The 27,732-nt window shown below is 38.9% G+C and overlaps 4 protein-coding genes across 11 annotated transcripts; all 4 read right to left on the reverse strand.

Moving 5' to 3' along the window:
- Positions 1–241: 241 nt before the first annotated feature.
- tmem168b (transmembrane protein 168b) lies at positions 242–4,101 on the reverse strand. The gene is made up of 4 exons (XM_026202657.1): positions 2,965–4,101; positions 1,850–1,992; positions 1,473–1,747; positions 242–1,178 (listed from the first exon to the last, which is right to left on the reverse strand). The coding sequence occupies exons 1-4, from the start codon at positions 4,099–4,101 to the stop codon at positions 631–633; spliced, it is 2,103 nt and encodes a 700-aa protein (XP_026058442.1). The 3' UTR covers positions 242–630.
- Positions 4,102–5,299: 1,198 nt separating this feature from the next.
- LOC113043358 (S-adenosylmethionine sensor upstream of mTORC1-like) lies at positions 5,300–13,436 on the reverse strand. 2 transcript variants are annotated; one of them, XM_026202690.1, is made up of 5 exons: positions 13,219–13,436; positions 9,684–9,825; positions 9,477–9,605; positions 9,265–9,379; positions 5,300–8,222 (listed from the first exon to the last, which is right to left on the reverse strand). In XM_026202690.1, exons 1-5 carry the CDS (start codon positions 13,355–13,357, stop codon positions 7,593–7,595), a joined length of 1,155 nt encoding a protein of 384 aa, XP_026058475.1. In that variant the 5' UTR covers positions 13,358–13,436; the 3' UTR covers positions 5,300–7,592. The 2 variants fall into 2 exon arrangements, with proteins under 2 accessions (XP_026058475.1, XP_026058474.1); XM_026202689.1 differs by having other exon boundaries at positions 9,265–9,382.
- Positions 13,437–14,871: 1,435 nt separating this feature from the next.
- On the reverse strand, positions 14,872–20,494 carry ppp1r3ab (protein phosphatase 1, regulatory subunit 3Ab). 2 transcript variants are annotated; one of them, XM_026202653.1, is made up of 5 exons: positions 19,442–20,494; positions 19,138–19,190; positions 18,991–19,055; positions 17,080–18,396; positions 14,872–16,986 (listed from the first exon to the last, which is right to left on the reverse strand). In XM_026202653.1, exons 1-5 carry the CDS (start codon positions 20,206–20,208, stop codon positions 15,553–15,555), a joined length of 3,636 nt encoding a protein of 1,211 aa, XP_026058438.1. In that variant the 5' UTR covers positions 20,209–20,494; the 3' UTR covers positions 14,872–15,552. The 2 variants fall into 2 exon arrangements, with proteins under 2 accessions (XP_026058438.1, XP_026058437.1); XM_026202652.1 differs by having other exon boundaries at positions 14,872–18,396.
- Positions 20,495–20,847: 353 nt separating this feature from the next.
- On the reverse strand, positions 20,848–27,555 carry ahcyl2a (adenosylhomocysteinase like 2a). 6 transcript variants are annotated; one of them, XM_026202659.1, is made up of 17 exons: positions 27,237–27,553; positions 24,900–25,011; positions 24,637–24,780; positions 24,443–24,543; positions 24,065–24,167; positions 23,874–23,968; positions 23,669–23,775; positions 23,447–23,563; positions 23,296–23,359; positions 23,074–23,162; positions 22,918–22,988; positions 22,730–22,824; positions 22,555–22,653; positions 22,284–22,352; positions 21,941–22,019; positions 21,731–21,851; positions 20,848–21,632 (listed from the first exon to the last, which is right to left on the reverse strand). In XM_026202659.1, the coding sequence occupies exons 1-17, from the start codon at positions 27,522–27,524 to the stop codon at positions 21,626–21,628; spliced, it is 1,761 nt and encodes a 586-aa protein (XP_026058444.1). In that variant the 5' UTR covers positions 27,525–27,553; the 3' UTR covers positions 20,848–21,625. The 6 variants fall into 6 exon arrangements, with proteins under 6 accessions (XP_026058444.1, XP_026058448.1, XP_026058446.1 ...); XM_026202663.1 differs by lacking the exon at positions 27,237–27,553 and adding an exon at positions 25,844–26,154; XM_026202661.1 differs by lacking the exon at positions 27,237–27,553 and adding an exon at positions 25,787–26,154.
- Between the last annotated feature and the right edge of the window lie 177 nt (positions 27,556–27,732).

A 27,732-nucleotide genomic window follows, 5' to 3' on the forward strand; every position in this document is an offset into this window, starting at 1 on the left:
ATTTTGCATTAATCATCACGGGGATATTTTTTACTGTAATAAAAGAAACCCTGTATATGTTGTATAATATAACAACAATAATATAATTCACATAAAAATAATTTTTAATTTTAAATCAAAACATTTTGCATCATGGTATTGACATTTTTCAAAATGTAATCAGGGATTTGTTTTTTTTACCGTAATAAAAAAAAAAATCTTTGTATATGTTGTGCGTGTAAAAAAAAAAGGGGGGGGGGGGTTACCAAAAAGGATTATAATAAGATAATTTAATTAAAAATAAAATATTTGTACATATTACAATGACATCATTTTATTGTGATTGTCATTAAAAAATAGATTTTATTTCTTTATGCAAAATAGATCTTCTGTTTATCTACCTTTTGATTTAGAGGTGACCTATGACCCAGAAATGTTTCACAAAATTCACCATTGCTGAGTAACGAATGACATTCCTGTATGTACGTTGGCCAATTTTTAGCTATTTCTTTTCCACATGGAGTGTTTTTACACCTGAGGTTTTATAAATCGCTGTGCTGGTCAACACAACCTAAAGCTGCCGTAGATGATCGTCACCTAACCGTGTCCAGACACAGCTCAGACCAGCATCGCCACACTTTAGGTCCTGTCCTACGATTTAACCAGTTTGAAACCTTGGCCTGTATCCAGCACCGCAGGTGGGCACCACGTGAGTTTGATCCTTCGGAGCAGTCGAACACAGTAACCGCAAACCCAAAAGAGGTTCAACCCGCCGCACCAGTGAGCGAGCTGAACCACAGGGTAGGTCAGGCGTGGGAAGAAGAGTCTCCAGTGCCTGGTGACGTCGCTTTCAGTCGGCAGGTGAAGCTTGTAGTCGCTCCAGTGTCTGGAGATGCCATAGGCTGCTCGGATGGGCCGCCCGCTCTCAGACCACCGAACTATACTGTCAGGGTTGCAGTTAAAATCAACCCATTGACAGGTGAAGTCCCCGAGCTGAGGCGCGTCCTGGACCTCCGGGTCTGTGGAACTAGACAGCACTGCTCCTTGAACCGCTACATAAAGTCCCTCGATTTTCTGCACCTCCTTCACCCAGGGGAGCGAGTTGTCGGTGTCAAGAATAATGATGAGACGGGAACAGATTCCGGCGTTCTTTTCTCTCCAAAGCTGCACAATCTCATCTAGACGTAAAACATCTCCACCTAATTATATTAAAGGACAAGAAAAGGCTATCTTTTAATATTTTTTATGTAAATGGTTTGCAAATTTTACTAATATGCGAGTTAGTTAAAAACAAATGTCCAGATCATATTTATCAGCAAAATACTATAGAAGATATTGTAGATAGATAGATAAATAATGCTCATTCTAATACATTTAACAGGTGTTTTAATTCCACAAAATACATTTTTCTCATTTTTTTAAGTTATGAGATTCTCCCAGATTGTGTTGTGTCTGTTTCTACGGGAAAACATGCGATGTAATGCTCCTCCCACCTGCTAGAGCCCACTCTCCGCTGCGGTGTGTGTGTCCGCTGTAATACAGCACGTAGGTGTCGTGTCGTGGGCCGTCAGCCGTGTGCGCCTCCATGAAAATGCGGAGCTTGGCTTGCAGGGCTTCCAGACTCAAGCCGCTCGTGGAGTAATCACAACCATAGGTCTCGATCATGTGATGAGAGAAGAAGCGCTGCACGTTGTTAAGAATCCCTGTGGAGCGCAGGTTGAGCTCCTGCACATGCGCCGGGGGGAGCAGGATGGGCTGACCGTCTGGGCTGAGAGAAAACGAGGAAGAGAATGAGATGCTGCCCCTCTGTGTGAGCTACTGACCTGAAGTATCCGAGTTAGCGAAACGTGAGTGTGTATGTTTCCAGTACCTGCAATAGTTGGTAGGAATCACCACAGCGTAGCCGACACAGGTTCCTCCGAGGCTGTTTCCCAGCTCGTGGAAGAGACCGTGGGCTAGTGACTCCAGAGGAAGCACCAGCAGAAACAACGCAATAAACAGACTGTTGGACATCTGAAGGAGAAAATAGTAGATTTCAGACCAAAGAAAATGATCACCACTCTTATTTTAGGGCAGAATATTTTGACCAAGGTTTATATTTATATGACATAGTTTCCACAAAGATATTGAGCAGCACAACTTTCAGCATTGATGATAATAAATGTTCTAAGCAGCAAATCAGAAAGGATCTGAAGGATCGTGTGACACTGAAGACTGGAGCAATGATGCTGAAAATCCAGGTTATATTTATATTGTAGAAAATGTTAATTATGTCATTAATTACTCATCATGGTACTTCAAAGACAAAAAGTATTCGCGTAGCCTCATAAAATTACGGCTGAACCACTGATGTCACATGGACTATTTTAATGATGTCCTAACTCTCTTTGTGGGTCTTGAACATCAGTTGTGTTGCTGTCTATGCAGAGTCAGAAAGCTCTCGGATTTCATCAAAAAGATCTTCATTTGTGTTCCTGAGATGAACAAAAGTGCTACAAGTTTAGAACGACATAAGGATGAGTAATTAATGACAGGATTTTCATTTTTGTGTGAACTAACCCTTTAAAATATTTCAAACCTTTTTATAAACATCTGACAGACACTCAGGTGTAAGAAAAACATGTTACTTTTACTTATTTAAAGTGATTATGTCTAAATATGTAAATTTTGGGGTTACAGTACGTGTACTAACATATACTTAGTGTACTTACAGTGTATTTATCTAAGAAAGTTCTGCTAACAAAAGGTAACAACATGGGGTAGGGTTAGGTTTAGGGGAAGGTTCAGGGTTAGTACCTAGTTATTACATAGTTATTGTAATTACTATAATAAGTACATAGTATATACATGAGGAACAGGACTGTAAAATAAAGTGCTACCAATTTTTTTTTTAAACTGTATAAAGGTTTTTCCAAACCATGTGAACCCACCATGAACAAAATAACCTTTTTTTTTTTTAAGAAAGCTTTTCACAGGAAGCCTTACCTGCCAACCCAGAGCCCCGAGTATGATGGTGGACATCAGGCTGAAGAGCACCAGGCGTTTCGATATGAGGCAGAAGTGCCTCATCCCCTTAGACGCCATGATCCTGTCCAGCTCTCCAGCCTCTGACGTGTGCAGTATACACATCCTCTGACAGTCACTCAGCTTGCTGTGAAAACCCCACAGCGTGACGAGAAAAACCAGGTGGCAGATGATCCAGAAAAGAGCAGATCCTGAAAGACCCGGGATGAGCAGGTACCACCGATCCAGATCGCTCATCTTCAGAGCGGCCACGACTAAAAACATCACCTCCATGACCACCAGAGGAAGAAGGGTTAAGCGTCTCCACAGGCCTCTTCTCAGTAGCAGCGGCGACCAGCGTTCGGTGACCGAAAGCCCGCTGAAGTAGATGTCCAGTAATGGGTCGCAGACGAGGCGGCTGAAGAAGCAGGACAAGGCGTAGGGGTTGGTGGACACTCCTAAAGGCTCCTGGAAGAAGAACGCAGCGACAACCGAGAAGCAGACCAGGTTTGGGATCGCCAAGAGGGACTTCATGCGCAAATCCACAATTACAGCAGCCAAAGCCAGTGACAGGACCACAAGGCTTATGGATTTTTGGCTGACTAAGGTTGTGCTGGCCACAGCGAAGCCTGTGAGCTCCAAAGCTTCCCTTGAAGTGAGGAAGGCGGGTTGATGTCGGGTATAACCGCACATTCTTCCAACCAAAGCCCATAGGATTCGTATCACAATGCTCGCTATTAACATATAGTTGGCAACCTGCTCCTTAACATCCAGCTCTTTGGATGGGACGTTGACGAAGCACAGCAAACCCAAAAGGAAACCAAACCACAGATGCAGGAGAAACAGGCTGACGCTCTCCATGCCGAAGTAATAGTGAAGAATACAGGCAATCCCAAGAACGAAGAGGCCCAAAATGAAAATGACCATGATGACAGTGTCTGCGGTTTTCTCCCATTGTACGTAAATACCCAGACAAATGGCCACCAGGGAGTTCAGGCTGGACAGGTAACCGAGGTACCGAATGGATGACCACATGTTGACCCCTTTGTTGGCTTCGTCCAGCCGGGTCATCGCAGCGTAAAGGAAGTGACTGAAGCAATACTTGAGCAGCTTGCACATCGCTGCAGTTAAAACTGGCTCAACAGCAGAAAAACTAGCAGACGTCAACGTCGCGAGTGACTTACTTTATATATCACAACACGAACAATTATTCGCGACATAACTATTCAGCAAAAAAACTCAAACTAAGCCGTTCTTAGAGACATTTTACTACAAACGTTAGAGTAGGCTAACATCTACAACGATTGTAAATATCCACCTGTTACTGCTGAATGAACCGAGCTGTTTTCAACTCAAGGTCATGGTATAATGAAGGCGTGAACTAGATGTGCAAATGATAAACTCGTCTTAAGTTATTAGATAAGGGTACATATAAGAGGTGAAGAGTGTTAATGTGCTGTCAGTCTGATTTCGTCGAGCCGATTCAGTCCGTTTACCGGCATCAGAAAGTTCAAAGAATGTGTTGCTTCGGTTCACGACGAGAGTAACATCGATTAAGTCGAACTAAAAGAAATACGCCAGTAGATATAAAAGTCATTGGTCGTAGTCGTTTACAGAAAAGCAACTAAAACTGGAAATTTCTAGCACAAAATCCCGAACCATCGCCTAAACTTAGCTCAACGTCCGCCATGTTTGCACATCGGAATTAAGGCGCTACGGAATCCCCGAAAGGACAAACACAGCAGTGAAACTGAGGTGAATGGTATAAAATGATTTATTTACAACACTCTTGTTTATAGCAATAAATAAATAATGCTTTTACATTATTAAAAATACTGGGAAATTTGTACACGGGTATAATATTTGTTTATATAAAGTTACATGGGATTTTATGTTTTTGAAATGGCTGTTATTCTTACAAAGGTGGCATTTATTTAATTAAAAATACAGTAAAAACAAAATATTATTAAGATTTAAAATAGTTGATTTTAAAACGCAATTCCCGTGATGCAAAACTGAATTTTCAGCTGCATTACGTTTTAATATGCTAATTTGCTGCTCAAGAAAAATCTCTTTACATCATTGCTGAAAACAGTTGTTACATTATAATCCATTATATTAAAATAATTTATTACTGACACCTTTGACCAATTTAATGCATCCCTGCTGAATGAAAAAAAAATATTACTGACTCCATACTTTTGTTTACATTAGCACTACAACAGATAAACATGATATGAAACACATATAATCACTAGAACAGAATAGCTGTAAAGCATTTAAAGTGACCTTTATTAGGCAAATGAAAGACCAGAGAGAAGGCAACAAAAAACCCTTTATTAATATCAAAGATGAATAACAATATTCCTCACAAACAGTCCAGTTATGTGAGAGTCAACCATCATAACACTGATAAAGATCAAAAATCAATCATGCAAACAGTGGATCAGAGCCTGGGGAAGACAAAGACATATGACATGTGAATATCTGAACACACCACCAAGTAAACAATGTAATACAAAGCTTTTTTTTATCCTTTAAGAATGTCTTTTTTTTTAATTATATTTATAAATCGAGTACAGGCTAAAGAATGCATTTAACTGCTATTGCTAACAGGGCCGTACTTCAGTCTTTTGTTTTATTTTATTTTTTCAAGAGCTGGTTAATTTGCTGAAAGTATGTACTGTAACCATTTACTGTGGGAGAGAAATTATCGCACTTTCTTATGACAATCAGTAGTCTGTTCTTGAATCCAGTCTATAGAATCACAAATGCAAAAATACAATTTGGGTTTGAAGGCACCTTGATGAGGATTTTTTTTTTTCCTGATACCCTGAAAGATCACATACTGAGTTCTATCACCGGGTTCAAATCTTACCACACTTATTTTTGGCACCCCAAAACACATTTAAAGTGCCTAACACCAAAATCTCCCATAGATACTTCAACCAAAACCCCAGTGTACATCTCACACACTCCTTCAAGAGTAAAGACCCATCACAGTAGAATAGAAAACAGTGCCTAATATACAGTTACTCAATATAACTGCCAGGTTACAGTGATATGGGGAATCTTTGACCGTTTATGATTATGAACGTATTGCTATCCTAATGAAGTGCTGATGCCAATTTCGATATTTTGCCTACCCTACGAAGGGTGTTACCGAAAACGTGCAAATATGTGCTTGGACAGTCAAAATAGTGTTTTTAAGAAGCTGGATTGAATAAAAAAGATTCAAAGTTAGATACATAGAAGCTAAAAAAGGTACAGTCATACGCAACAATCTTATTGTAGTACTTTTAAATCAACAATTGGCAGAGTACTTTTCAAACTTTTGTACCTTAAAAGCTTTATTTTGTAATTGATAGCGGGAAACTAAACTATTGTACTGAAAACGAGACAACGATACAGGAAGTAGATTTAGACCAACCAAAGGTTTCGAGAGTAAACAGTCAAGAGTAAACAATCATCCTACTCAATAAAGTCACATTATGGCGAAATGCAGAGAAATCTGTTCCATACTACATACTGCTGACAAGTAATCGGATATTACTAGTTATATTAGTGGTTAAAACAAAAACGAAGGCAGACGCGCAGCTACTTTCAGGCCGTTTGATCGCATGCATCCAATCCAGTCACTTGCCAGATTGTTTGTTCGGAAAAACTAGGACTACTCTGCGTGATATGTACCTTGTTGAAGCGAGAAATCCACATTCACAGTTACAATGTCACATTACCAAACACGCACAAGTTCTGCAGATACTAAAAATGCTACAAATATCATTGATAAAGGCTACTCTAAAAAGTCAGTAGAGAACAGATGGCGGAAATTGCCATCTAAAATGTCCAGTGAAAACCTGCTAAGAATCGAACCATTCATTGGATAGTTCGCGCAAAAGTCGAAATATTATTCACCACCATGTTCCAAATGTGTATTAATTCCTTTTTACATTAATGTTGAACTATTTTTGTTCTTACAATGGACTTTCATTGTAACTTTCATTTCAGTGTCACTTTTAGTAACAATAAAACTCGACGGGGTTCAAAACAACATCTTTTTGGACTCCACTAAGTTTCATTGTTACGGAAAGTTACATTGAATGACAAAAAATTACACCGAGGCATTTTTCGAAATATATGCATTTCAGTGAAGACGGCCATCATTCAGGCTTGAAACGCATTTTCAGACAAACTATATTTTTACGAAATTCAGCTGAAAAAGTCCAAAACAGTATGGCAACTGAAGGTTGGATCTTTTGACATTGATAATAACTATGACTAAGGTATAAGTTAAGCTAGTCTGAAAAGGTTTATCCAGTCATTCTAAAAATGAGAAAACGGTCAAAACGGCGACTTGAAATCGCTCAGCTTCTTCTGTTACAAAACCACTTCTATTTCTTATTTAAGATTGTTTGGTGTGTGCATTTGTGTTCAAAATGATGTCTTGCACACTCTTTAAAAAAAAAAATATCAACGCCCACTTAAACGTCCTCATTCACTCTGTGCAAACTTTTTGCTTCTTAAAAAGGGGTCGAGTAAACAAACGCAGCAGAGCAATTTTGGCAGCGTGAAAATAGGGTACTAAATATCAAGAGGGGCAGTAAACAAGTTCAGCTCTGCAGCAAAATAGGGTCTTCCAGCTCGTGGAAGGGAGCCGAGCTGCTCTGGCTCTCGCCCGAGTCCGAATCGTACGGTGTGTCTGGCAGTTCTCCGAAGCTATAAGCCAACTGCTCGTCCTCGAAATCAGAGCGCGGAGGTTCGTAGCAATCTGTGAATCCGTCCTCATCGAGTGTGTTAAAATCCTGCGGGATGTAAAGCATCTCCGGGTAGTTGCGGCTGACCAGGTCGCTGCTGGTGGTGGGCGACTCCTTGCGGAAAGCAATCAGGTGCATGTGGGAGAACTTGACGTACTTGTAGCGCTTGAAGCCCAGAGACTCCACTGCAACTCGCCAGCTGCGCATCATAAGTGCGTGCCGGCCCTGGTGGGAGGAGTCAGGAGTGATGATGAGGAGCAGGCCGTTCAGGGTCAGGAGTTCATGTGCTTTCTTGCAGCAGAGCCAGCGCTGGTAGGGCGAGGGGAAGTAGGAGAGAAGCAGGGAGAAGACTACTACATGAAATAACTGGGCAGGTAAAGCGTCGATGGGGCCGTGCAGCTGCCGCAGGAAGGCATCCAAGGCGTCGCTGGCCAGCTGCAGAGGCTGCTGCAGCTGCAGGTTCAGAAAGTCGCATTTGTAGACACTCTGTAGCAATAAAGAGGAACAAAGGAATCTTATGGAATTTAGCTTGACTCAGCAGGACAGGTAAAATTAGTACAAGGGTCAATGACAGAAAGAGTGTCCAAGATAATAATTCATAGAAATGTACTTTTTGTATTCATAGTGGTTTTGAAAAACGCTTATAGCATGTTTAGCAAAAGTTTAAATTTAATGACTAAAATGTGGTCACCATTTTACTACTATTCAAAAGTCTGTTCGTTATATATAAGAAAAAAAAAAAACATTCAATTGCTAAAAATTACAGTGAAGACATTTACCATATTTAATACACGTATTTTTATTTAAAATAAATGCTGTTTTTTTTTTTTACTTTCTAGTCAAAAATACTAGAAAAAAAGTATGATAGTTTCCTAAAAATTGAAACAGTACAACTGCATGTAATATTGATAAGAAGAAATGTTTCTTGCATATTTTATTGATTTTTAAGGATAATGTGACACCGGAGACTGCAGTAACAGCTGCTGAAAATTCAGCTTTATATCACAGAAATAAATTACATTAAACACACTGAAATAGAAAACAGTTATTTTTAAATTATAATAATATATTCACAATAATCATGTTTTTTTTTTTAACAGTAATTAATTTATGAAATAACTGCAACCCTGGTGAGTACTTCACTGCCGGGATGGTTGTACGACCCTGACATTTTTGGTAATTTTTGAAAACTATATCAAAATATAAAGAGGTGTATTCAAGCCACATTTTTAAGGTTATGAATAAGTAAATTGGTGTTATTTTTGGCATTTTCGCCTTTATTATGATAGGACAGATCAGAGCTGACAGGAAGGGAAGTGTGTGTGTGTGTGTGTGTGTGTGTGTGTGTGTGTGAGAGAGAGGGAGAGAGATGGGAGAGGGACCAGAAAAGTTCCTCAATTCGGGATTCGAACTCGGGACGCTGTATGTCCGCGCACTGCCCACAAGGCTACTGGTGCCAACAATACTTTATTTATTGTTAAGTTAATCAACAAGCCTGCAGTCTCATATAACTTCAAGAAACACAAACCTCTACTGCTGGCACAATGTCGATCCCAACAGTCAGAAACTCATCAAACTTCAGGAAGGGATTGAAACAGCTACCCACATCCAGCAGTCGTATCCTCCCAAGCTGGAACATTGAGCTGCTACCAAGCAGGAATAAAAAGCTGATTTAGTCAATGAACTCATTACCATCTGTTAAAGCTGTGGATTTGCAGTGTTAATATCATTCTAGAGCACCTTGAAGAGGATGATTGTGTTGGAGAGTCTGCGGATGTGTTATTCCCAGCTGCGGCATGCCTAGCGCTTTTCTCATCCTTCTCCAACACTCGCCTCATCCCTCCATCATGGAAGTACTCCTGGCAAACACTGCGGCAAGAGAGATTTAACAGCAGTAAATACCAAATCAGCTATTCAATGTTAAATACTAACCATTAGCACTCATACCTGCGGCACCACTCGATGCGCCCCTCGCCCTCGCATTTATTCGCCCAGTGGTTGTCAGCTAAGTTCTTCATGGCCATGGCATATTCGCTAAGAGTCTGCTCGTCTTCACAATGTTCACGCCATATTTTCTCGAAATCTCCCACTGCAGTCGAAAAGACGAAACAGAGAAGCGTACAGTCATGATTGATCCTTCTGCATGGCATAACTAAGTGAACATTTTCACAAAGCCTAGTTTCAAGAGCCAGCTGATGTTGTGCTTCCTCAAAATTTTGATCCTAAAAACCGTAGCCTCCATCGGCTCAAAAAACACAGTCCGACTTCTTCAACAACTCCATTGCCAAGGTCAAAAGAACCATATGATCAAAGCGTTTGTGCTGATTCACACACAGTTCACAAACTTGCTGATAACACCGATGACACCAGAAAGCAACCGCTACCCTACAAGAGTGCTCGGGAGGGCAAAAACTGACAAAAATTGAGCCGTCCCATGACAGAATGGAAAATACAGGCCTCATTACATTTACAGAGAATAAGACTAGAAGGGAAAAGACTGCAGCACCGTTACGTATGAATACTGCAGTACAATGTCAAGACCAGATCAGGTCTTTCTTATTAACCCATTAAAGGTTCTAGTGAATAGACTACTGTGTGTGAGATTGACAGTGCTGCTCGTCCCTCTTGGGTGAAGATTCGATAAAGTTAATCTGAACCATGAGAAACTAAACAACACAATTAAAGTCAGACGGCATAAACATGGTGCTATTTTATTTAGGTTCTGCGTCCTGCAGGTACAACTGATTTCAGGCAAAAATCAAACATTTCATAATCTCTGTCATGATATCCGTCTTGGATGAAGCTCACTGCAGCGCAAGACTGTAACAGGAAATGTAACAACATCCTCACACAGGCAATTATCTCTAGCAATAAAAAGGTCTATTTGTCTTACAATTCTCAAGATAACACGTTTTACACTTTTTTTTTTTTAAATGTGCACGCATTGTTTTTGGGACTTAGTCTTCATCAGACATAATAAGAGGCACTTTCAAAAAACTGGGTATAAACTATGGCCCGAAAAATGAAATTTTTAAATGTGATAGACTGTGCTTAAAGTGATAGTACACACAAAAATTTTAATTCTCTTCATTTACTTCTACTTTTTTTTGTGGAACATCAAAGATATTTTGTGACATTTCTGAAAGATTTGCTGAGAGTTTTAATTTTCGGGTGAAGGGTCCCTTTAACTTAAGAATATATTAACTAACTAAAAATAAATAAAATAAATACTAATTTTAAGGAAATGTAAAAGCAGCAAACACACACACACACATATATATATATATATATATATATATTTTATTTTTTTTTTTTTTTTGCCACATTTTTCATGTTGTCATGCATTTTTAAAATTAGGATATTACATGTTGACAAGATTAATTCTTTTTACACAAAGTTTATAATTAATTTCAGTCTCATTTCAACAGATTAATGATGACAGTGTTGAATGTTGTGTTGTATGTTTGGTTGCATGTTGCTTTTATATACAGTGGAGAAGGCCTAAACCTAAAAGTTCGCCCAAAAAGGAATGGATCGAGATATTTAACTTGATATTTAAGTCAGAACACTATCAGTGAATTTTGTTCTTTTTTTTTAGGTACACTTTAAAAAGAACATGCTAAAATCTCAAATAGGAAAGTCAGCTGAAGAGAGAAGGTAGTGTACTACTAAAGATTAGGCAACTAAAAAAAAAAAATCCAGATTTACACCACAAGTGCTCATAACCCTGGTGACATAAGTCACACTGAAACCAGTATATCTGACGTCAGCTCGAACTCTTCTTGACTGCAATTCTTCTGTTGATACTTGATTGAATTACATTTACAGTTCACTTATTTAATACTTATTTTGTACTTTTAATATATGTTAAAAGTTTAAAAAATAAAGAATATATGCTATATGTACTTATTTTGCCTATACTATACCATCCCACAGCCTGACCAATTTGTATACACACTACAAATTGGTCAGTTGATCATTAGGTCATTAGATAAGAAAGGTGTTAAATAATAAATGTATAAATAATTGACAGTGAAGAGGACACTAAAGCTATTAAAGGAGCACACTTGTCACCTGTCATGTACACAGTCAGGTTACATACACTCAAAAAAATTACTCTTTGAACGAACATAAAAAAATCATGGAAAGGATTTCCACATGATTAATTTGCTTTATTTCAGCATTATGCAATTCTGTTACTCCAATTTAATGTACTTACGTTGGGTCAACTTAATTTATTAAGGTTGATTCAACTTATTTACTATGATTGGGCAAAGCTTAATTTAATAGTGTCAGCCCAACTAATTTGCAATGTTTTGGACAATGTTTTTAATAATTAAATTCATTTTACAAAATAAGTTTAAGTAAACTTAACAAACATTAATTGAGTCAACAAACAACAAATTAGTTAATTGTACCTGAAAATGTTGAATAATGATGACATAAAATTTGAATGATGCCATTTTAGGAATGCTACCCCCTTTACATTAGAATCATGAGCAGTTGATTAATATTACTCTTCATTCAGACTTTTCTATAATTACAGCTTATTGCTTATATCACAAACATATTTGAAACACAAAGCAACATTCCAAACCATTTGTTTCTTTGTTTGTTTGTTTGTTTGTTTTGTTCTAACACTTATTAGAACAACTTCATTGCTAAACAATGTATTACTCATCTACCTATCTAATGGTGCTACACTTCTCCAAGAGGGTGACAGAATAACAATTACCCATAATACACTGCAGAAATCCTCAGCCAATGAGATGCAAGTCTGAATTGGTTTCATTAATCTGTTACTTTTAGGCAACAATGTTATGTTGGCTGAACAAATAATTTTTAAGTAAAGCTGACAATACACACTTTTTTGTTGAATTAACTAGATTAAATCAAGTTCACATTGTTAAATAATTTTTTTTAAGTAATCATAACATGAACGGATTAAGTAAAATTGGCAAAGGTGAAAGTACATTTTTTTGAGTGTAATTCAGAGGATTCACACTCATAAATTCCTGCTTTATTACCTTTTTATTCCCTAAAGAGAATTAAAAATTGTTTATGCGTTCAGCCATCGGATCAATGAAGAGCAGAACAGGAACAAATGAACGACCCTTGCTGACCAGACTATAACGTCGTGCTACAGACAGACAGACAGACAGACAGAGCCTGTTTCAATACCTAATGTGCTGCCTACATAGACAGCATTATTTTAGTGCGTTCGCAACATTCTATTCAAATTTGACCCAAAATGCTGTCTATGTAGACAACTCACTAAGATTTGAGCAACAGCCAATGTTTCCAAAACGAGCCATGTAACGTTACAGTCATGCAACCAAGTTTACATTTAAATAACTCAATTTTTGTTCTCGTAAGGTCACGGTTGTTTTCCAGACGTTTAAATGCCCGCATCTCTGATCAGGCCAGACTACAGAGTACAGCTGTTCTAGGCTAGGCTACAACTACGCATCTCATGGAGTACCTTCAATGTATTTCCTGCGGAGCTTTCGGTGCACGCTCTTCACCACCCCCGAGAGCTTCTCCTGCTCCTGCTTCCTGCACTGCAGCTCCGTCGCGACGGAGAGATCTGGCTCTGTCTCAGCGCTGCTCCGCAGGTCCATAGTACAGCACTGAGAGTCTACCGGCGCACCGGCTCCGTCAGAACGCAGGCACGCACGCACGCACGCACGTACGCACCGCAGCGAACGTGCCGGAAGTGCGCGCGTCCAATCTGTGAACGCTGAACATGAAACACCTCAAACTCGAATCAAACTCTCTGAAGGGTTGACGTTTAAGTTTCATCATTAAGTTTTGATAACTTAATGATAACGTGTATTATGATGCATATAAAAATAATAATAATTAGTAGTAGTAGTATTGGAATTGGACTGCTGGTTTCGTCTGGTCAGAAGAGAACTGGCCCCCCGAACTGAGCTTGGTTTCTCCCAAGGTTTTTTTTTTTTCTCCATTCTGTCACCAAGTTTTGATTCCTTGTCGCTGTCGCCTCTCGCTTGCTTAGTTTGGGTCACTTCGTCTACAGCGATATCTTTGACTTGATTGCAAATAAATGCACAGACACTATTTAAACTGAACTGAGGTGATGACATCCCTGAATTCATTGATGAACTGCCTTTAACTGTCAGTTTGCATTATTGACACACTGTTTTCCTAATGAATGTTGTTCAGTTGCTTTGACTCAATGTATTTTGTTTAAAGCGCTATATAAATAAAGGTGACTTGACTAGTATTGTCGTTGTTATTATTATTAACCATTATTTTGTGCATGAAAATTCTACACAATTACTATATTATCAGTTGATTCAAAATTATTATAGGTTATTTAGAAAATATAAGTTAAAATAATGATTTGTTGATTTATATCGTAATTATTACTCTTTTTAAAATAATTAAAAATAAGAATACCTCATTTTCTCTCTCTCTCTCTCTCTCTCTCTCTATATATATATAGCCTATATATATTCCCAGCTTTCTTTCGCTCGATGTTTACATTTTCAACTGATTACTAATAAAGTTAAAAATAACCCACGTAAGGTAGGTGTTTCAAGCGTTTGATCATGAGAATCAAATCGATGTATCACATTCTCGTGCTCTGTCAAAGAGTCATGCAGCGAGAAGAGAACGTGAGTTCTGTCACGTTTCATTCCACAGAGTTTTGGGTTATTCTGTGAGAATTAAACCTTGAAAATGTCATCTTGTAGTTCCAGCCTATTTAGAGGGAGTGATAATCCCATAATAGTTGCACGCTCAACTAAAAACTCCTCCCCCAGGAACCACAACGTGCCTTATTGTATCAGCTCATAAACATGCAGTCATGCATCTAGCCACGAAATTAATGTGTTCTTAAGATTACTCTAGGGGAAGTTTACTGAAAGTGTAATTATGTAATTTATTCACCCTTGTGCGTTCTTTCTTCTATCGAACACAAAAGTCAATATTTTGAAAAATGACTTAAAAAATAATTAATTCATTCATTAATTACCCTTTTGTTCTGGTCCAGACAATTAAACGTCATTTGGGTACGATGTTGCTATAGACCCCAATGACTTTCACTGTATGGCCAGAAGCAACTGAAACGTTCTTAAAACATCTACAGCCAAAAAAGTAAAGGAGTCTATTTGGGGAGATGTGGTTAGATATATTTCTGTGAACTGCAGAGCATAATAACCTGGAGATGAGATCATAGCTCATCTGCTTGTTCACTGAAAGCCAGTTCCATGAAAGATGTCTAACAATAAATGGACAAGATAAAGACAACTTGAAATAATAGCAGATGCACAACATGAAGTAATATATTGATTGGACAAAGCACATTTACAGACATTTTATCTATTTTGAGTGCACAATGATGGAAGTTATGGTTTATTTTACATGGTTTATTCATTATGTTTACACACCTGTGCCATATGACACCTCTGCCCTTATGAAGAAAAGTTGGCAGGTTGGAGATGTTAAGATCATAACGTTAGGTTTACTGAAACAAAAGAGGATATTGATCCTTGATGTAGTCTGTAAACAAACCAGACAAATTAACAAACAAAGTAACTCGAATAGTCTTGCACGACCAAGTAAGGAAAAATGTTTGTTAAATATTTGCAACAGAAAAATAAGAATTTTTATATCAGCAATCCATCAATCTACAAAAGTCATCTTATACTGTAATCATGCATTTGCCATTATGAAAGTTTGTGTGATAAACATAGCCCCACATAATCCAATGTTAATGTGCAGCAACACATATTTGGATTCACTTCCACATTTCTAAGTTCTCCAACAAATGTTGACGAGTAAATCACGTTTACTGCAGTCCTCTGTCACCTTTCCGAGAGGTTTTCAGTGGTTGTTCCTCCCCTTGACGAAACAGCCAATACACTGTAATAATATACAAAGCAAAACATGCAATGAAGTCATAATAATAGGCTGCGACTAAAAACACTATCAACAAAAATGTATATCCAGTCACCCTTGACATATTGTCATAGGACAGAAACTCTTTCCACCACAAGACGTTACATCTAATGACATGCTCATTCCCATCCACTAGGGGCAGTGTAGCTCTCTCCAGCTCCATGTCGTACTCCATATTTGTTAAATCCTCTAGGGAACTATTCGGCTGGTCCTCGTCCATAGACTCTGAGATTGAAGGCATAGCCAAGGGCCTCCCTCTGCTCAAGGAGGCTCTTTTGCAGTAGCTCCCACTCCTTGCACCTTCTCTGAATACTAACTGTTGTGAATTCTTCAGACCGTTCAGGTACAGCTCCATCTCATCATCGGTCTGCGATTCTGTCGAGGTGTTGTCCTCAACGTTTTCAAGATCTCGGTCTTTTGCCAGGCATTCCGTGTTTTCATCATCAAGAGTTTTCCAGTCACTTTTCAAACCTTCATAGGACACATTCTCTTCTTTATCAATAAATTCAAAACGGTTGCATTCATTCTCCATAGCTTCCGTACTTCCGCTCAGTTCGATATCATACTCCTGAGTTGATTCGTGCCAAGATGTAGCCGTTCCCTCATAGATCTCTAAACCGAGGTTGACGTGAATGTCCTCTTTTTCCGAGTACTCTGTACCTTTTAAGTCAACATGATGTGGTAATGATTCAACAGTGCTGGTACTAATGATCTGCTTGCGTTCCTCTGAATCTTGTTCACGAGAAAGCAGATCATCTTCATCTGCTTGTTGTTTCTCTTCTTTCTCAGATTCCATTGCATCCAAGTCCTCTTCATCATCTATATATTTCAACTCATCTTCAATGATATTTATTCCTCCTCTACTTTCATGTTTTTCTTCTGCGCCTTCTTGTTCTTCTGGTTCTTGGCCTTTCTCCTCCTCGTCTTGTTTCTGCTTCTCCGTCTGGTTAATCTGATTTCCATTTCCCTCTTGTTGCTCTTCCAGGCTTTCAGCATTTTCCGTTGTGTGAATTTCTTCCATCTCTTTAATCACTGATGTGTTTTGTTCTGCATCAGAATGAATCATGTTGGAGCGCTCCGTCTCTGAAGTCCTTGTAGAAAAACCCATGAGTATTTGTTCCTCCTTTTCATTCATTTGGTAGCTCTCCAAAGTATTGCTCATATTTATCTTTGTGTTCTCAAATTGTGTGTATGGTTCTATTGGCATAGCGTTTCCTATTGCTAAGTGAGAGAGTTCTTTAAGTTTTTCATTGCTCGATCTCGTCTCACAGCAGTCAGGCTCTAATTTATCATCAGATGAACTCAAAGAGCTTTTTGTGTTGTCCTCTGGAGCTTGGGCTGGAAAGCAAGAAGTGTTGATTAAATATTCTGCTTGTGTGAATATGTTCTCCTCTTTGGTGTGGATAATTGTAGGGTCCTCCTGGTTCTGTGACTTTTCAGTTTTTATACAGGACCTCTGATTATCCAAACATGCTGTGGGTGACGATGGATGAATCTGTCCAGGTAGGCTTTCAGTACCTGACTCTATTGTTTGATTTGTAGGGACTAAAAGTTCTGGTCCATGTTGAGGAAATAAACACAGACTTTGGCAAGGATCATCCTGGATTGAGCCTTCAGTCAGAGCTAGTGTGACTGTGAGTGTGCACACTGTTGAAACTTCTGCTCGGGGAGGACCTGGCTGAATGGATGTAACTTTTGGGGGGTTTGTTTCAGTAAATGTGATGTCTCTTGGGTATTCTCTGGTACAATCATTTTGATTGTAAGACGCTTCTGCGTTTTTAACATCTTTACTCTCATTTGGCTCTGGAAGAGGTTTTTTGGTTGGGCGTACTGTAAGTTGTGAGTTCTGTTCTGTTGATTCTTCACAGACGCCAACATTAACATCATCTACTGTCTGTTTTGTAGATAGATAGCAAGACTCTGTCCAAATGCCTGTGGTCTCAGGGGCTGTGACCGCTCTTCGACTCTCATCCTCTAGTTTCCTAAATGACGTATCTAAAGCTTTCGGAAAGAGTTTTTTTCTCTCTGTTTCCATGTTTTTAAAAACCTGATGATAGAGTGGGGCTACAATGGTCCCAAATGTGAAGCCATGGGAGCACAGCTGAGGCTCTGAATTAGTTTTCAAACTCAGATCCTCTTTTGGTTTCCCATCGCTAACATTCATGTCCTCGTGAGAGCTTAGTGCCAAACTTTGAATTCTTTGCTTAGCATCCTTCTCAAATTCCTTCCATGCTTCCTCAACATTCTTGCTAATAGGCAAGTCAGGATTTTGACATACAGGAACAGCCTGATTGATTGAAACGGTTTGGTCAGTAATGCGCTCGGGATGTTGGATATCTTCCAAGACTTCAGAAGCAGAGCATGCAATCGATTCATCACAACTGATGGAGTCTTCCAGGGGTAAATTAGTCTTGGAGTGAATTATGTTGTCTTCTTCATCTTGTGTTCTAGCTTGGCTGACGATGTCAGTGGAATCTCCACTATACTCAGCTGGAGAGGGTGATATTTGGTTACACGCTGGTGGTCGAGCAGTTTGTTGTGATAGGGAACTGCATGGTGTCTTCTTCAGCAATGTTGCATGTTCCTGCATGCTGATGTCTGCTGTACCTTCACTTTCTTTGGTCTTGGTCCCTTGTTTCTGTTCTTCTTCCCTCTTAGCAAAGTGTTCCTTGACTTTTGCTAATCGCGCAGCCTTTCTTTTGCTTCTTCGGCTGCGGTTTCTGTTCATTTCCTCCTGTTTCCAAAGAGATAGATGTGGAAAAATACTGAATGAAATGCTGTCTTCAGTAAATATAATTTAAAGTATAACTTTTCTAAAGATCTTACCGAAATACTTTTTTAACTTTTAAGATAGTCAAGACATTTGAACTCATTCTCTGATAAAAACAGCCATGGTGTGATTTTCTGTATTTAGAATACATTTTATTATGAAAGTTTTAATGAATTTTGATTTGTTTGTAAAATCGCTCATATGCAGGTTCATACGCAAAAAAAATAAATAGTTCATACACAATGCTCATGCTTAGTCAGTGAGGCCCATTGACTTGGGTTTACTTTTAACAACATAACTCGATGGTCTTGGACTCAGCGACTCTGAACAGCATGGCCTATCAAGTGTCTTGTTTGGGACAGTACATACTGTAATGTTACACTAACACTTGTCAAAGCCTAACATCAGTAACCGCATGACATTCTGAGAGAGCAGCCAGTGTCACAGCACAATTTATAATATTGTTTTCACTATACAATTTTATACAAAAAATGCATTGTTTCATAAAAACACACAATTATTTGACAGTGGTTGAATTTGGTAAAATGCAGAACTCGCCTGTAATTCCTTGCTTTCAAGTTTCTCACAGTTGTCCTTTAGAGATCCTGAATTTAGATTTATATCTGAGGAAACAAAACATGTATTTATCAGAATTGTATAGTATTTCCAAATCTAGTTGTAGGTTATTTTCCGGAGGACAATTACCAGGAAATTCTTCATTGTTTGTTGCTGAAACAGTCGAAGCAGAGACATCTAGGCTGGAAAATGAGACAATTATAAAATTAAGAATTGGGGAAAAGGCATATATATATTGTTGCATGTATTATTGTAGTTTTAAGCATATTAACTCTGGCATGTCACTTACGTTTCAAATCTGTATCAGTTGTCATCAAGACTTAGTATGCATTATATATAAATGTGATATAAGTACAGGTATATCGATATTTTTGGAATATTTCTTTTGACATTTATTGCTGTTTATGCATCAGATGTGTTGGTGACCTCTCACCTGGTGGTTTTCAGACAGCTTTTTCTTCTGTTTTCACTCTCGTCTTGGGGTTTCGCCTTCATTTTTTCACAACAAAACACAGAGTAGTTCTTTTCATTATTGTTCGCCCAAAAAGTGCCTAAAGATGTTTCATATCGCAAACAGAAGTCGACCCTAGCGCCCTCTTGTCCAAATGGGGGTACTAGTGTGAGTCTGAAGGAGAAACGATCCGTCCCACCATTGTTTGACCCAGGGACATACTCTGCCAACAGATCAAAATGACTCTTCCACGAATCAAAAGAGGTACGCACATAGACCATCTTATCAAAACTAATATTCAGCACACGAACGATTCCTCTTAGGGTGGTGGTCCCAGAAAGCAACTCCAAACTCTCCAGTTCTAGCTTCTGCTCGTGAACCCGCGAGGCTAGTTCCTCAGAGGTCTGTGGAAGGGTGAAGAGAGGAACCGTGTAATACTCCTTATCTTCATTCAAGTCACTCTCCAGAGAGCCTGATGGGTCAGTTACTCCCCAAGCATCAAACTGTTTCACTGAGACAAGACTCAAACCGAAGGCATCAGCAAAGGACACTCTTCGGCTGCTGGAAGGGGGAGGCAGGGAGTCATCGGAGGACGCCGAACTCCGTCGTCTCGGTACAGGAGAAGATTTGGGCTTGATTCCTTCCAAACCCAGTGACTCCTCGTCCTCATCCCAGGGGCAGGATGCCGGCAAGCTCAGTAGGTTGGAGCTGGCCCCAGTGGGGCTACATAGCACTCCCACCGACTCCATCAGGCAGTGTGGCACAGAGTGAGAGGAACTCAGCCGGTCAGCCAGCAACTGACGTGCTGTGATTCAACTTATGGAATCAAGTTACATTTGACATTGGAGGGAAAAGCCAACTCTATATTTAGGACAGAAACCACTTGAGCTATGCAGTCAGAGCTCAGGGGACCCATGAAAAAAATATGTTCGAGGCACGCTTCAAACAGCATAACATTGTTATGCATACAAAGACACAGCGAATATATGTCTCAATGTCTTTAAGGAGACGATTAAAGGGACAGTTCACACAAAAATGGTAAATCCTGTCATCACTACTGATTACTTACCTTACTCGCCTTGATGTCATTCCTTGTTTCTTGTAAAATAAAGGAAGATATTTGAGGATAAGTAAATGATGACAGAATTTTTATTTTGTGTGATCTCTTTAATCATTTCACATGCTTTTTCTATGTATGTTTTAAAGGCTTGGATTTGTGGTCATTTATAAATATATTTATAATTTCTCTTACATTTATACAAGCATTTTTCATATAATAAATAGAGCAATATTACACAAAATTACTTTCTTTTGCTTAGTCAACCATATTTGTAAGAGATTTATATTTTTTAACGGAATAATGTAAAAAACAAATCACAACTTCCAGCTGCTTTGAAATACCTTTATTTAACTACTTGGACACAAAAAATACAGTGGAGGAAAATCATAATCAACAGAATTTCTGTCTTGCAAACCACATGAGATCCAACAAGATTGTTGCCACTACAAGCAAGCAAATATCCCTCTTTCTTTGCCCTTTATTTGTCAAAGCTTTACCTCCATCTATAGGCACACTGAGGAATTTTTCCCTGCTTCAAGATTTAAGGACAGCAGATGGTCTCTCTATTATTCTTACCCTTTACCCCTTTACTAGACTTAAAGTGAGTACACCAAGCCATTTTCCATTCTATAATGTCAGTTTGTGTTTCCAGTTTTCATGTGTTAGTGTTTTAAGATTAAAGTATCTGTGTCATTCACAATAAAAACAGTGGTTTTGCCCTGTCAGGTTTTCTATTTGTAAAGTAAGCAAACTTAGCAGAATGCAGTGTTTTATTAGAGAACTATGCAAGGGTATAAATAACATACTCGTAGCATGCCATGTTCATTTATTGCATTTTCTTTTACTTTTATGTATTTATTTGTTTTGAGGAAGCTTTAGTGATAATGTACGTCGTATACAACCAGAATGGACACCTTCTCTAAAATGGTTAGCAGTACAATAGCAAGAGTAAAAAGTGCTGTAGTTCACTATATATTGGTACACTCTGACCCTTAATGGTCAAGCTGGTAATATCATGTGTTGGTGAAAAGCAGGATGAATGAACTCCCCGCTGAGTCGAATCAGTTTCTGTCGGTTTTCTTTTAAATGATGCATCACGCTGAGACTTAATACCTAAAAACAAACCAAAACACAAAGCAGGTGTTAAATGTGTCACACAACACATCTACAAATGCAGTCGTTTCATTGTCATTTGTAAACACATTCATCACCTGTAGTAAGTGGGTTTGAAGGGGCCATATTTATTCAAGCCCATGTATTTGGCTTGTTCATCGGTGAGCTCAGTCAGGTGTGCGTCAAAAGTAAGCAGGTGCAGGCTTGCAACATACTCATCTGGTACACAAAATACTAATTTTTATCCAAATATGCTTTGGTACATTAAGAAATATGGATATAAATATGGCAATCCATTTCGTTGTTACCCAGTTTCTTTGGAAGGAGATAGACGTCTTGCTTGTAACGGCCTTCCGGGGCATTAAAGAGCTCGATCAATGCCAAAGCCTTCAAAAAGTGTACCAAAGGCTTAACAGGTTAACAAATTTAACAAATCCATTCACTAAACCGTTTCAAACCCAACTATAGCCTAAGGCTGGCATGCTTCCCATTTACATTGTGTCGTACTAAATGCAAATGTTCTTTTAAAACTTTTATTGCTATGCTCAGCTAGTCTTTAATGTGTAGGCTACGTAAAAGAAGAACATTAGCCTTTAGGCTACCAACTTAAAACCTCATTTAAATTCATGTATAAGCAAACTGCTTCCATACCTGTGTGGTGGCTGTGATGGAAAGCACGTATATGGGTACAGTGGAGGAGTTTAGATTAAGGACACGGCCCTGGAATGGTAATGGTAAAACCGTAACTATGCCATTAACATTAATGACCAATATGCCATGAGGTTTGTAATGAGGAAATGTAGATGATTTACACAAGTAGGACATGCTCTTGGATCCACTGCTTTGTAGCACAAATCGTTCCTAACATGCTAAAAATATAAGGTGTGTTTTATATTTGTAGTAGTATTCTGTATTCTCTCACCCTTGCAAGGAGGACTATTCTCCTGCCATCAGGCCAAATAATGTGATCCACTTGCGCTCTCACATGCTGCCATACTAACTCTGGGGTTCTTAGACTGCTCTGAGAACACAAAAGTTAACAGAAATTACAAGAAATCAATCGATTCCATTACAAGCAATCAATTGTCACCACTTACAACATCGATTTCTGTATTAGAGCGTCCCATGTTGCAGACAACGCAGCCATTCTTCATGAGGTCCATGTGTTCCCTCACAACAACGTTTTTGTTTCCTGTGTTGACAAAGGGTCAGCTGTCTAAGCAAACAGTGTAAGGTAATATCACGGCAAAGACTTGTGTTTTATTTCGGATGTTACGCAACTTGCCTGTGCAGGTGATGACCATGTCCACTTGTCTCACAACATCACCTAGTTTGGTCAATCGAAAGCCATCCATGCTAGGTGAAACACAGTTGGTTGTCAGGAGTGATACTGTGGAAAATATAACTCTCTGGATAGTTTATTTCAAATAACTAATCTTACCATGCTTGTAGAGCACAGATGGGGTCGATTTCGGTTACATACACCACAGATCCCATCGCTTTCAGAGCTGCAGAACAACCTTTTCCCACCTGAAGGCACCGATATTTACACAAAACAGAGGCCTTTACTAAACTATTGCAGGTATTGATGGATACTGCATTCAAGTGGCATATACACAATAGAAACCATCATTTAATGTTTCTCAGGAATCAGGAGACGTACCTCTCCATATCCACATACAGCCACCTGCTTTCCCCCAAACATGATATCAGCGGTCTTTTTCAGACTGAGAGAATTGAAACGAGACAGAAAGTCGGTTTAATCATATAAATACTGTGAATTTAATGGAGAAACGCTTGTATTGTTATCTTACCTATCCAGAATGGACTCCCTGCAGCAGTAGAGATTGTCAAACTTTTGTTTAGTGACCGAGTCGTTCACATTTATGGCTGGCACACATAGTTTTCCAGCTTTAGAGAGGTGATGAAGTCTGAGAAATGTGATGCAAAAACATTTGCAAAGCTGTAAGCTTCAATTCACGTGTCAATGCAGGTGTCAAATGTGACAAATAACCAGGATTAAAAAGGGACTGCACCTGTGTATGCCTGTGATACTTTCTTCAACAATACCCTTGACTTTCTTGAAGAGGTGAGGATATTTCTTGTATATCCAATGTGTCATATCTCCTCCGTCATCGAGGATCTAGAAAAGAGCATTAACAAACTTCTGCTTACAGGTGAAAACCCAAGATAAGAGACACTGAAGGGGAAGCAGTCCCATATCACAGAAGACTCTCGTACCATGTTTGGCTCCCAGCCGTCCACATTCACACAGCGGTCAATACACCACCAGAAGTCATCCTCAGATTCTCCCTTCCATGCAAACACTGGAAGATCTGAAACGGAGAGAAGAGGGCAAGACACGGGAGGAATCAAAGAAACTAAATCACATGCAAAAACAAAAACAAAAAAAGTCTGAGAGTTTATTTTACCTTGCTCTGCTAAAGCAGCCGCCACTTCATCCTGAGTGGAGTAAATATTGCAGGCTGCCCACCTACACTGAGCCCCTAATACCACCAGAGTCTCAAACAGCACCTGTTTAGGGAAAAGTATATATACACACATACACATATACTGAATATATCTTAAAAAACTAACAAACAGTAGTTTGGCCAGTACTAATATTTACTTATGTATCTTTGTATTATATAATCAGCTGAGGTATAGGGGGATATGGGAGGTGTTGGGGGTTTCATGTTTCTTTGGTGCTGTTGACCTTGTAAAACAGGTTTTGTTACTTTATGAGTTTTTTTTTTTCTTTTAGTATGGTACAGTATAGGTTTAAAATGCTGTGAAGGGATGACACTTACAGCTGTCTGGGCCGTGACATGGGTGCATCCCACTATTTTAGCCCCTGCCAATGGTTTCTCAACCTGGGCAGCTTTTCTCAAGGCCATTAGTGCAGTCATCTCTTTAATTAATAAAAACAGATGCACACATTTATGACATTTCTTTTGGAATATTGTACAATGCTTACGTGTTTTAAAACATGATGTATGCCTACCATCCTCGGCAAGTTCTATCTCCCGACGGCCAAAGTCTGCCAGTTTGATGTTTTTGATGCAGAAGTCCCTGCTCCCTTTAGAGTTGATCTGTTGCACGTCTCGAGGAGAGACCTCATCTTCTGGATTTTCTGCATCTGAGCCCCCTGAAAAAAAATGAGAAACGAATCGGGAAAGTAAAATTGGATCAAAGATTGGGATGAAAATACAAGGAACTACCAAAAATGTAAATTTTCCAGTTGGAGGGAATTTGTGTGGCATCTACCTGAGCCGTTGCTGTCTGTCGAGGAATGAGAAATGGAGTGGGACAGGGAGCGGCGTCCCGTCTTTGTTAATCGGCTGTCGAATTCTCGTGTCTGCTCAGGATATTGGATTTGCTGAGGAAAAAATAATGATATTTTGTTGTATATTGAATGTAAAAGATGCCTCAAATATGTATTTTATATAAAAATGTATTTTCTATCATTTTATATGTAGTATTTGCTTCATACAAATGCAATGCTTTTTGCATCCAAAACATTAGAATTTCTCAGAATAGTTTTCAACCTTTTATCTAATTACAGATCTCAATATCTGAATGTGAATGCAACCAAAAAAAAAAAAAAACCAAAAAAACTAAATCTTAAAGGGATTTCTCAAAATAATAGAATAATTACAACCCCTTTATTCTAAAAGTAGACACGTATCTAATGGTAGAAATATAAAAATAGTGTTAGGAGGACACATGAAATACACAGAAACGTATACGTTTCAGATACAGACAAGAGATCTAAGAGACCAAATAATGCTGAAATTAAACATGGCATTCATAATTATGCATTTGTTTTTTAGGGTTAGCATTAGTAGTCCCATTTTATTCTCTGCCAACAAAAAATCTGATTAATTTCAAAGTGCTGAGATTAGCAAGTAATGAATAAAAATGTATACTTGAGCACACAGTAATACAAATAAGGTAAATCAAAATATATATAGTTATGGAATTTAATTTGTATTCAAATAAACCAATAATATAACACTACTAAGGACAAAATGACTAAATTAATGAATATAAACTTTTACTAATCACAAAAAAATATATATATATCGTTTTCAGTGCTTAATATTTAAATCTTATGCCTTCATCCTAAGAAAAAGTAACTTCTCTGGAAATACCTTGATGTTAAGAGATATCACAGCATCTTTTGATTCCCTGTTTTTAGAGAGACTAACCAGGCTGTAGACTTTCCTCATGGTGTCGGCTCCTCTTGAGAAATGCGTAGAATAACTCCCACATAAGCATTTAAAGGCTGAACCACAACAGTAATTGTCGTGCCATGATGTTAGACGAGCGGGCTAGAGAAGCATGGGTCCACTGTCAGATGAAATCCTACACTGTGAGACCAAAGCCTGTACAATATATCCAGAGCCCTCTGTCCGCTTACGTGATTTGACAATGATTAAAGTCTGTGAGGTCGCAAAAGTTCCCACAAGTCATTTATTAATTCTGGCCCGGCTACTGTGTGGTTATAAGAGCACTGGTCTGTGTTCGGCCCGTGTCTTTGTTCAGGGTTGTTAATGATGATCAAGAACAGGTTATTCAGTTACACCTCATTTAGCAGGCATGTTGTATCCTAAATGATTTGCTGTTCCTTTACTAAAGGGACAGTCCCTTGGAGCAACCTAGGGTCAAGTACATTGTTCAAGGGCAAAATGGAGACAAGGCAACTCAAGGTTTATGCTTCCCAGCCCATTTAATTTACCAAACCTGTATTTACCTCTACCACATGTGGTATAAAGAAGCCAATTTGCATCTCACAGAGACAGTCCCATTGGCACAACCTGCGATCGAGTGTTTAAGGACACAGTGGAGGTAAGGAAACTCAGTGGCTCTCAGATTCAATGCTTTTTGGTGTTTAAACCCAGAGGTGTACCCTTACCCTTACCTTGTGAAAAAAAAAAAAAAAAAAAACTTTCACTTCTCATAGAGAAAGTGTCCTTGACACAACCTGGACAAGTGCTCAATGACAAAATGGGAATTCAACAGCATTCAGATTCATGGGTCTCCCTTTCCAAAGTCTGACCTCAGCACTTCTATGCGTTCCATTGACCAGCACAGACATTTATCCCTTTTTAAATCTGGCATAAAACGGGACTTTGACAGCTCTGTTGCTTTGGAGACTTTCCCATTGAAGTAACTGGGGATCAAGCACTTGGTCGTAAAGATCCTCAACAAAATTCAGACCCATGGGTCTCCATTGCCAAGGTTTGACCTCAGCACTTCTATGACCTCCATTGAGCAGAACTGGTATAAAACAGGACATCGACAGCTCTATCGCTATAGAGATATTCCTGTTGAAAAAGCGAGGGATCAAGTACATTGTTCAAGGACAAATGGTGGTAAAGAACCCAAACAACTCTAAGATTCATGACTCTTCCGTTCCTAAGTTTACACTGCTTTTGTGATACAAGCCAAGGTTTGAAACGGGAACACACTGAACACAGTAATATTACAAATATGGGAGACTATTTATGTCTTGTATTTAGTCTGTTATTACATTATAATGCACAACACTAAACAACACTTTAATATCCATTGTATTTATTCAGCTTCGGTAGCACTTACTCTTTTTGTTCTTGGTGCTTCACTGACGACTCCCTCATTTTCCTCGAACACTTCCTCGCTGTTCTGCATTTTTACGAGCACAGGTCGCCAGTTGGTTGCTGCTTCCAGCATTCTCAGTAACTTTGAGCTAATTGTTGGCGGTTCTGAGGAATCCCCAATTCCAGCTGTTTCCAGAGCAGAAGAAATGGCAGCTTCATCATTATGGCTGCTATCTTCCACGCTGTTGTTGTTTTCCATTGGTGGAGTTGCAGACTGAATCTCGGGTTTGCTGTTGAGACTGCTGTCCATTTTAATGTCTTTCGTTGAGTGTTGAAGTTACAGGCAGTTGCTCTTTTGAACAGATGAGGGTCTTAAAGGTGTATAAACATTGCCTTCATGTTAACTGATGGTGGAAACAGTGTGGATGGCATGGAGGTAGAGGAGAGGAGAGCATTACAGTTTACACTTTTGGGTTAAAAGATTTCAAAATGTAACCCAAGAGCTGGTTCTTTTATAT

Source organism: Carassius auratus, chromosome 25, assembly GCF_003368295.1.
Source record: "Carassius auratus strain Wakin chromosome 25, ASM336829v1, whole genome shotgun sequence".
Lineage (NCBI taxonomy): Eukaryota > Metazoa > Chordata > Actinopteri > Cypriniformes > Cyprinidae > Carassius > Carassius auratus.

Bases quoted from the DNA above. Each gene is read 5' to 3' on its own strand.
- tmem168b (XM_026202657.1), bottom strand. From the start codon at position 4,101: ATGTGCAAGCTGCTCAAGTATTGCTTCAGTCACTTCCTTTACGCTGCG. The intron at 1,748-1,849 runs GTACTGGAAACA...GTTTTCTCTCAG, and splicing joins ATTCCTACCAACTATTGCAG to CCCAGACGGTCAGCCCATCC. The intron at 1,179-1,472 runs GTGGGAGGAGCA...TAATATAATTAG, and splicing joins CGGAGAGTGGGCTCTAGCAG to GTGGAGATGTTTTACGTCTA.
- LOC113043358 (XM_026202689.1), bottom strand. From the start codon at position 13,357: ATGGACCTGCGGAGCAGCGCTGAGACAGAGCCAGATCTCTCCGTCGCG. The intron at 9,826-13,218 runs GTACTCCATGAG...TTTCGACTGCAG, and splicing joins CCGCAGGAAATACATTGAAG to TGGGAGATTTCGAGAAAATA. The intron at 9,383-9,476 runs GTGCTCTAGAAT...CCTGCTTGGTAG, and splicing joins ACACAATCATCCTCTTCAAG to CAGCTCAATGTTCCAGCTTG.
- ppp1r3ab (XM_026202652.1), bottom strand. From the start codon at position 20,208: ATGGAGTCGGTGGGAGTGCTATGTAGCCCCACTGGGGCCAGCTCCAAC. The intron at 19,056-19,137 runs GTAATTGTCCTC...TTGTTTCCTCAG, and splicing joins AAACAATGAAGAATTTCCTG to ATATAAATCTAAATTCAGGA. The intron at 18,397-18,990 runs GCGAGTTCTGCA...CTTTGGAAACAG, and splicing joins TTGAAAGCAAGGAATTACAG to GAGGAAATGAACAGAAACCG.
- ahcyl2a (XM_026202659.1), bottom strand. From the start codon at position 27,524: ATGGACAGCAGTCTCAACAGCAAACCCGAGATTCAGTCTGCAACTCCA. The intron at 22,353-22,554 runs GTGAGAGAATAC...TTACCATTCCAG, and splicing joins GAATAGTCCTCCTTGCAAGG to GGCCGTGTCCTTAATCTAAA. The intron at 21,852-21,940 runs GTAACAACGAAA...TTTGTGTACCAG, and splicing joins TCTCCTTCCAAAGAAACTGG to ATGAGTATGTTGCAAGCCTG.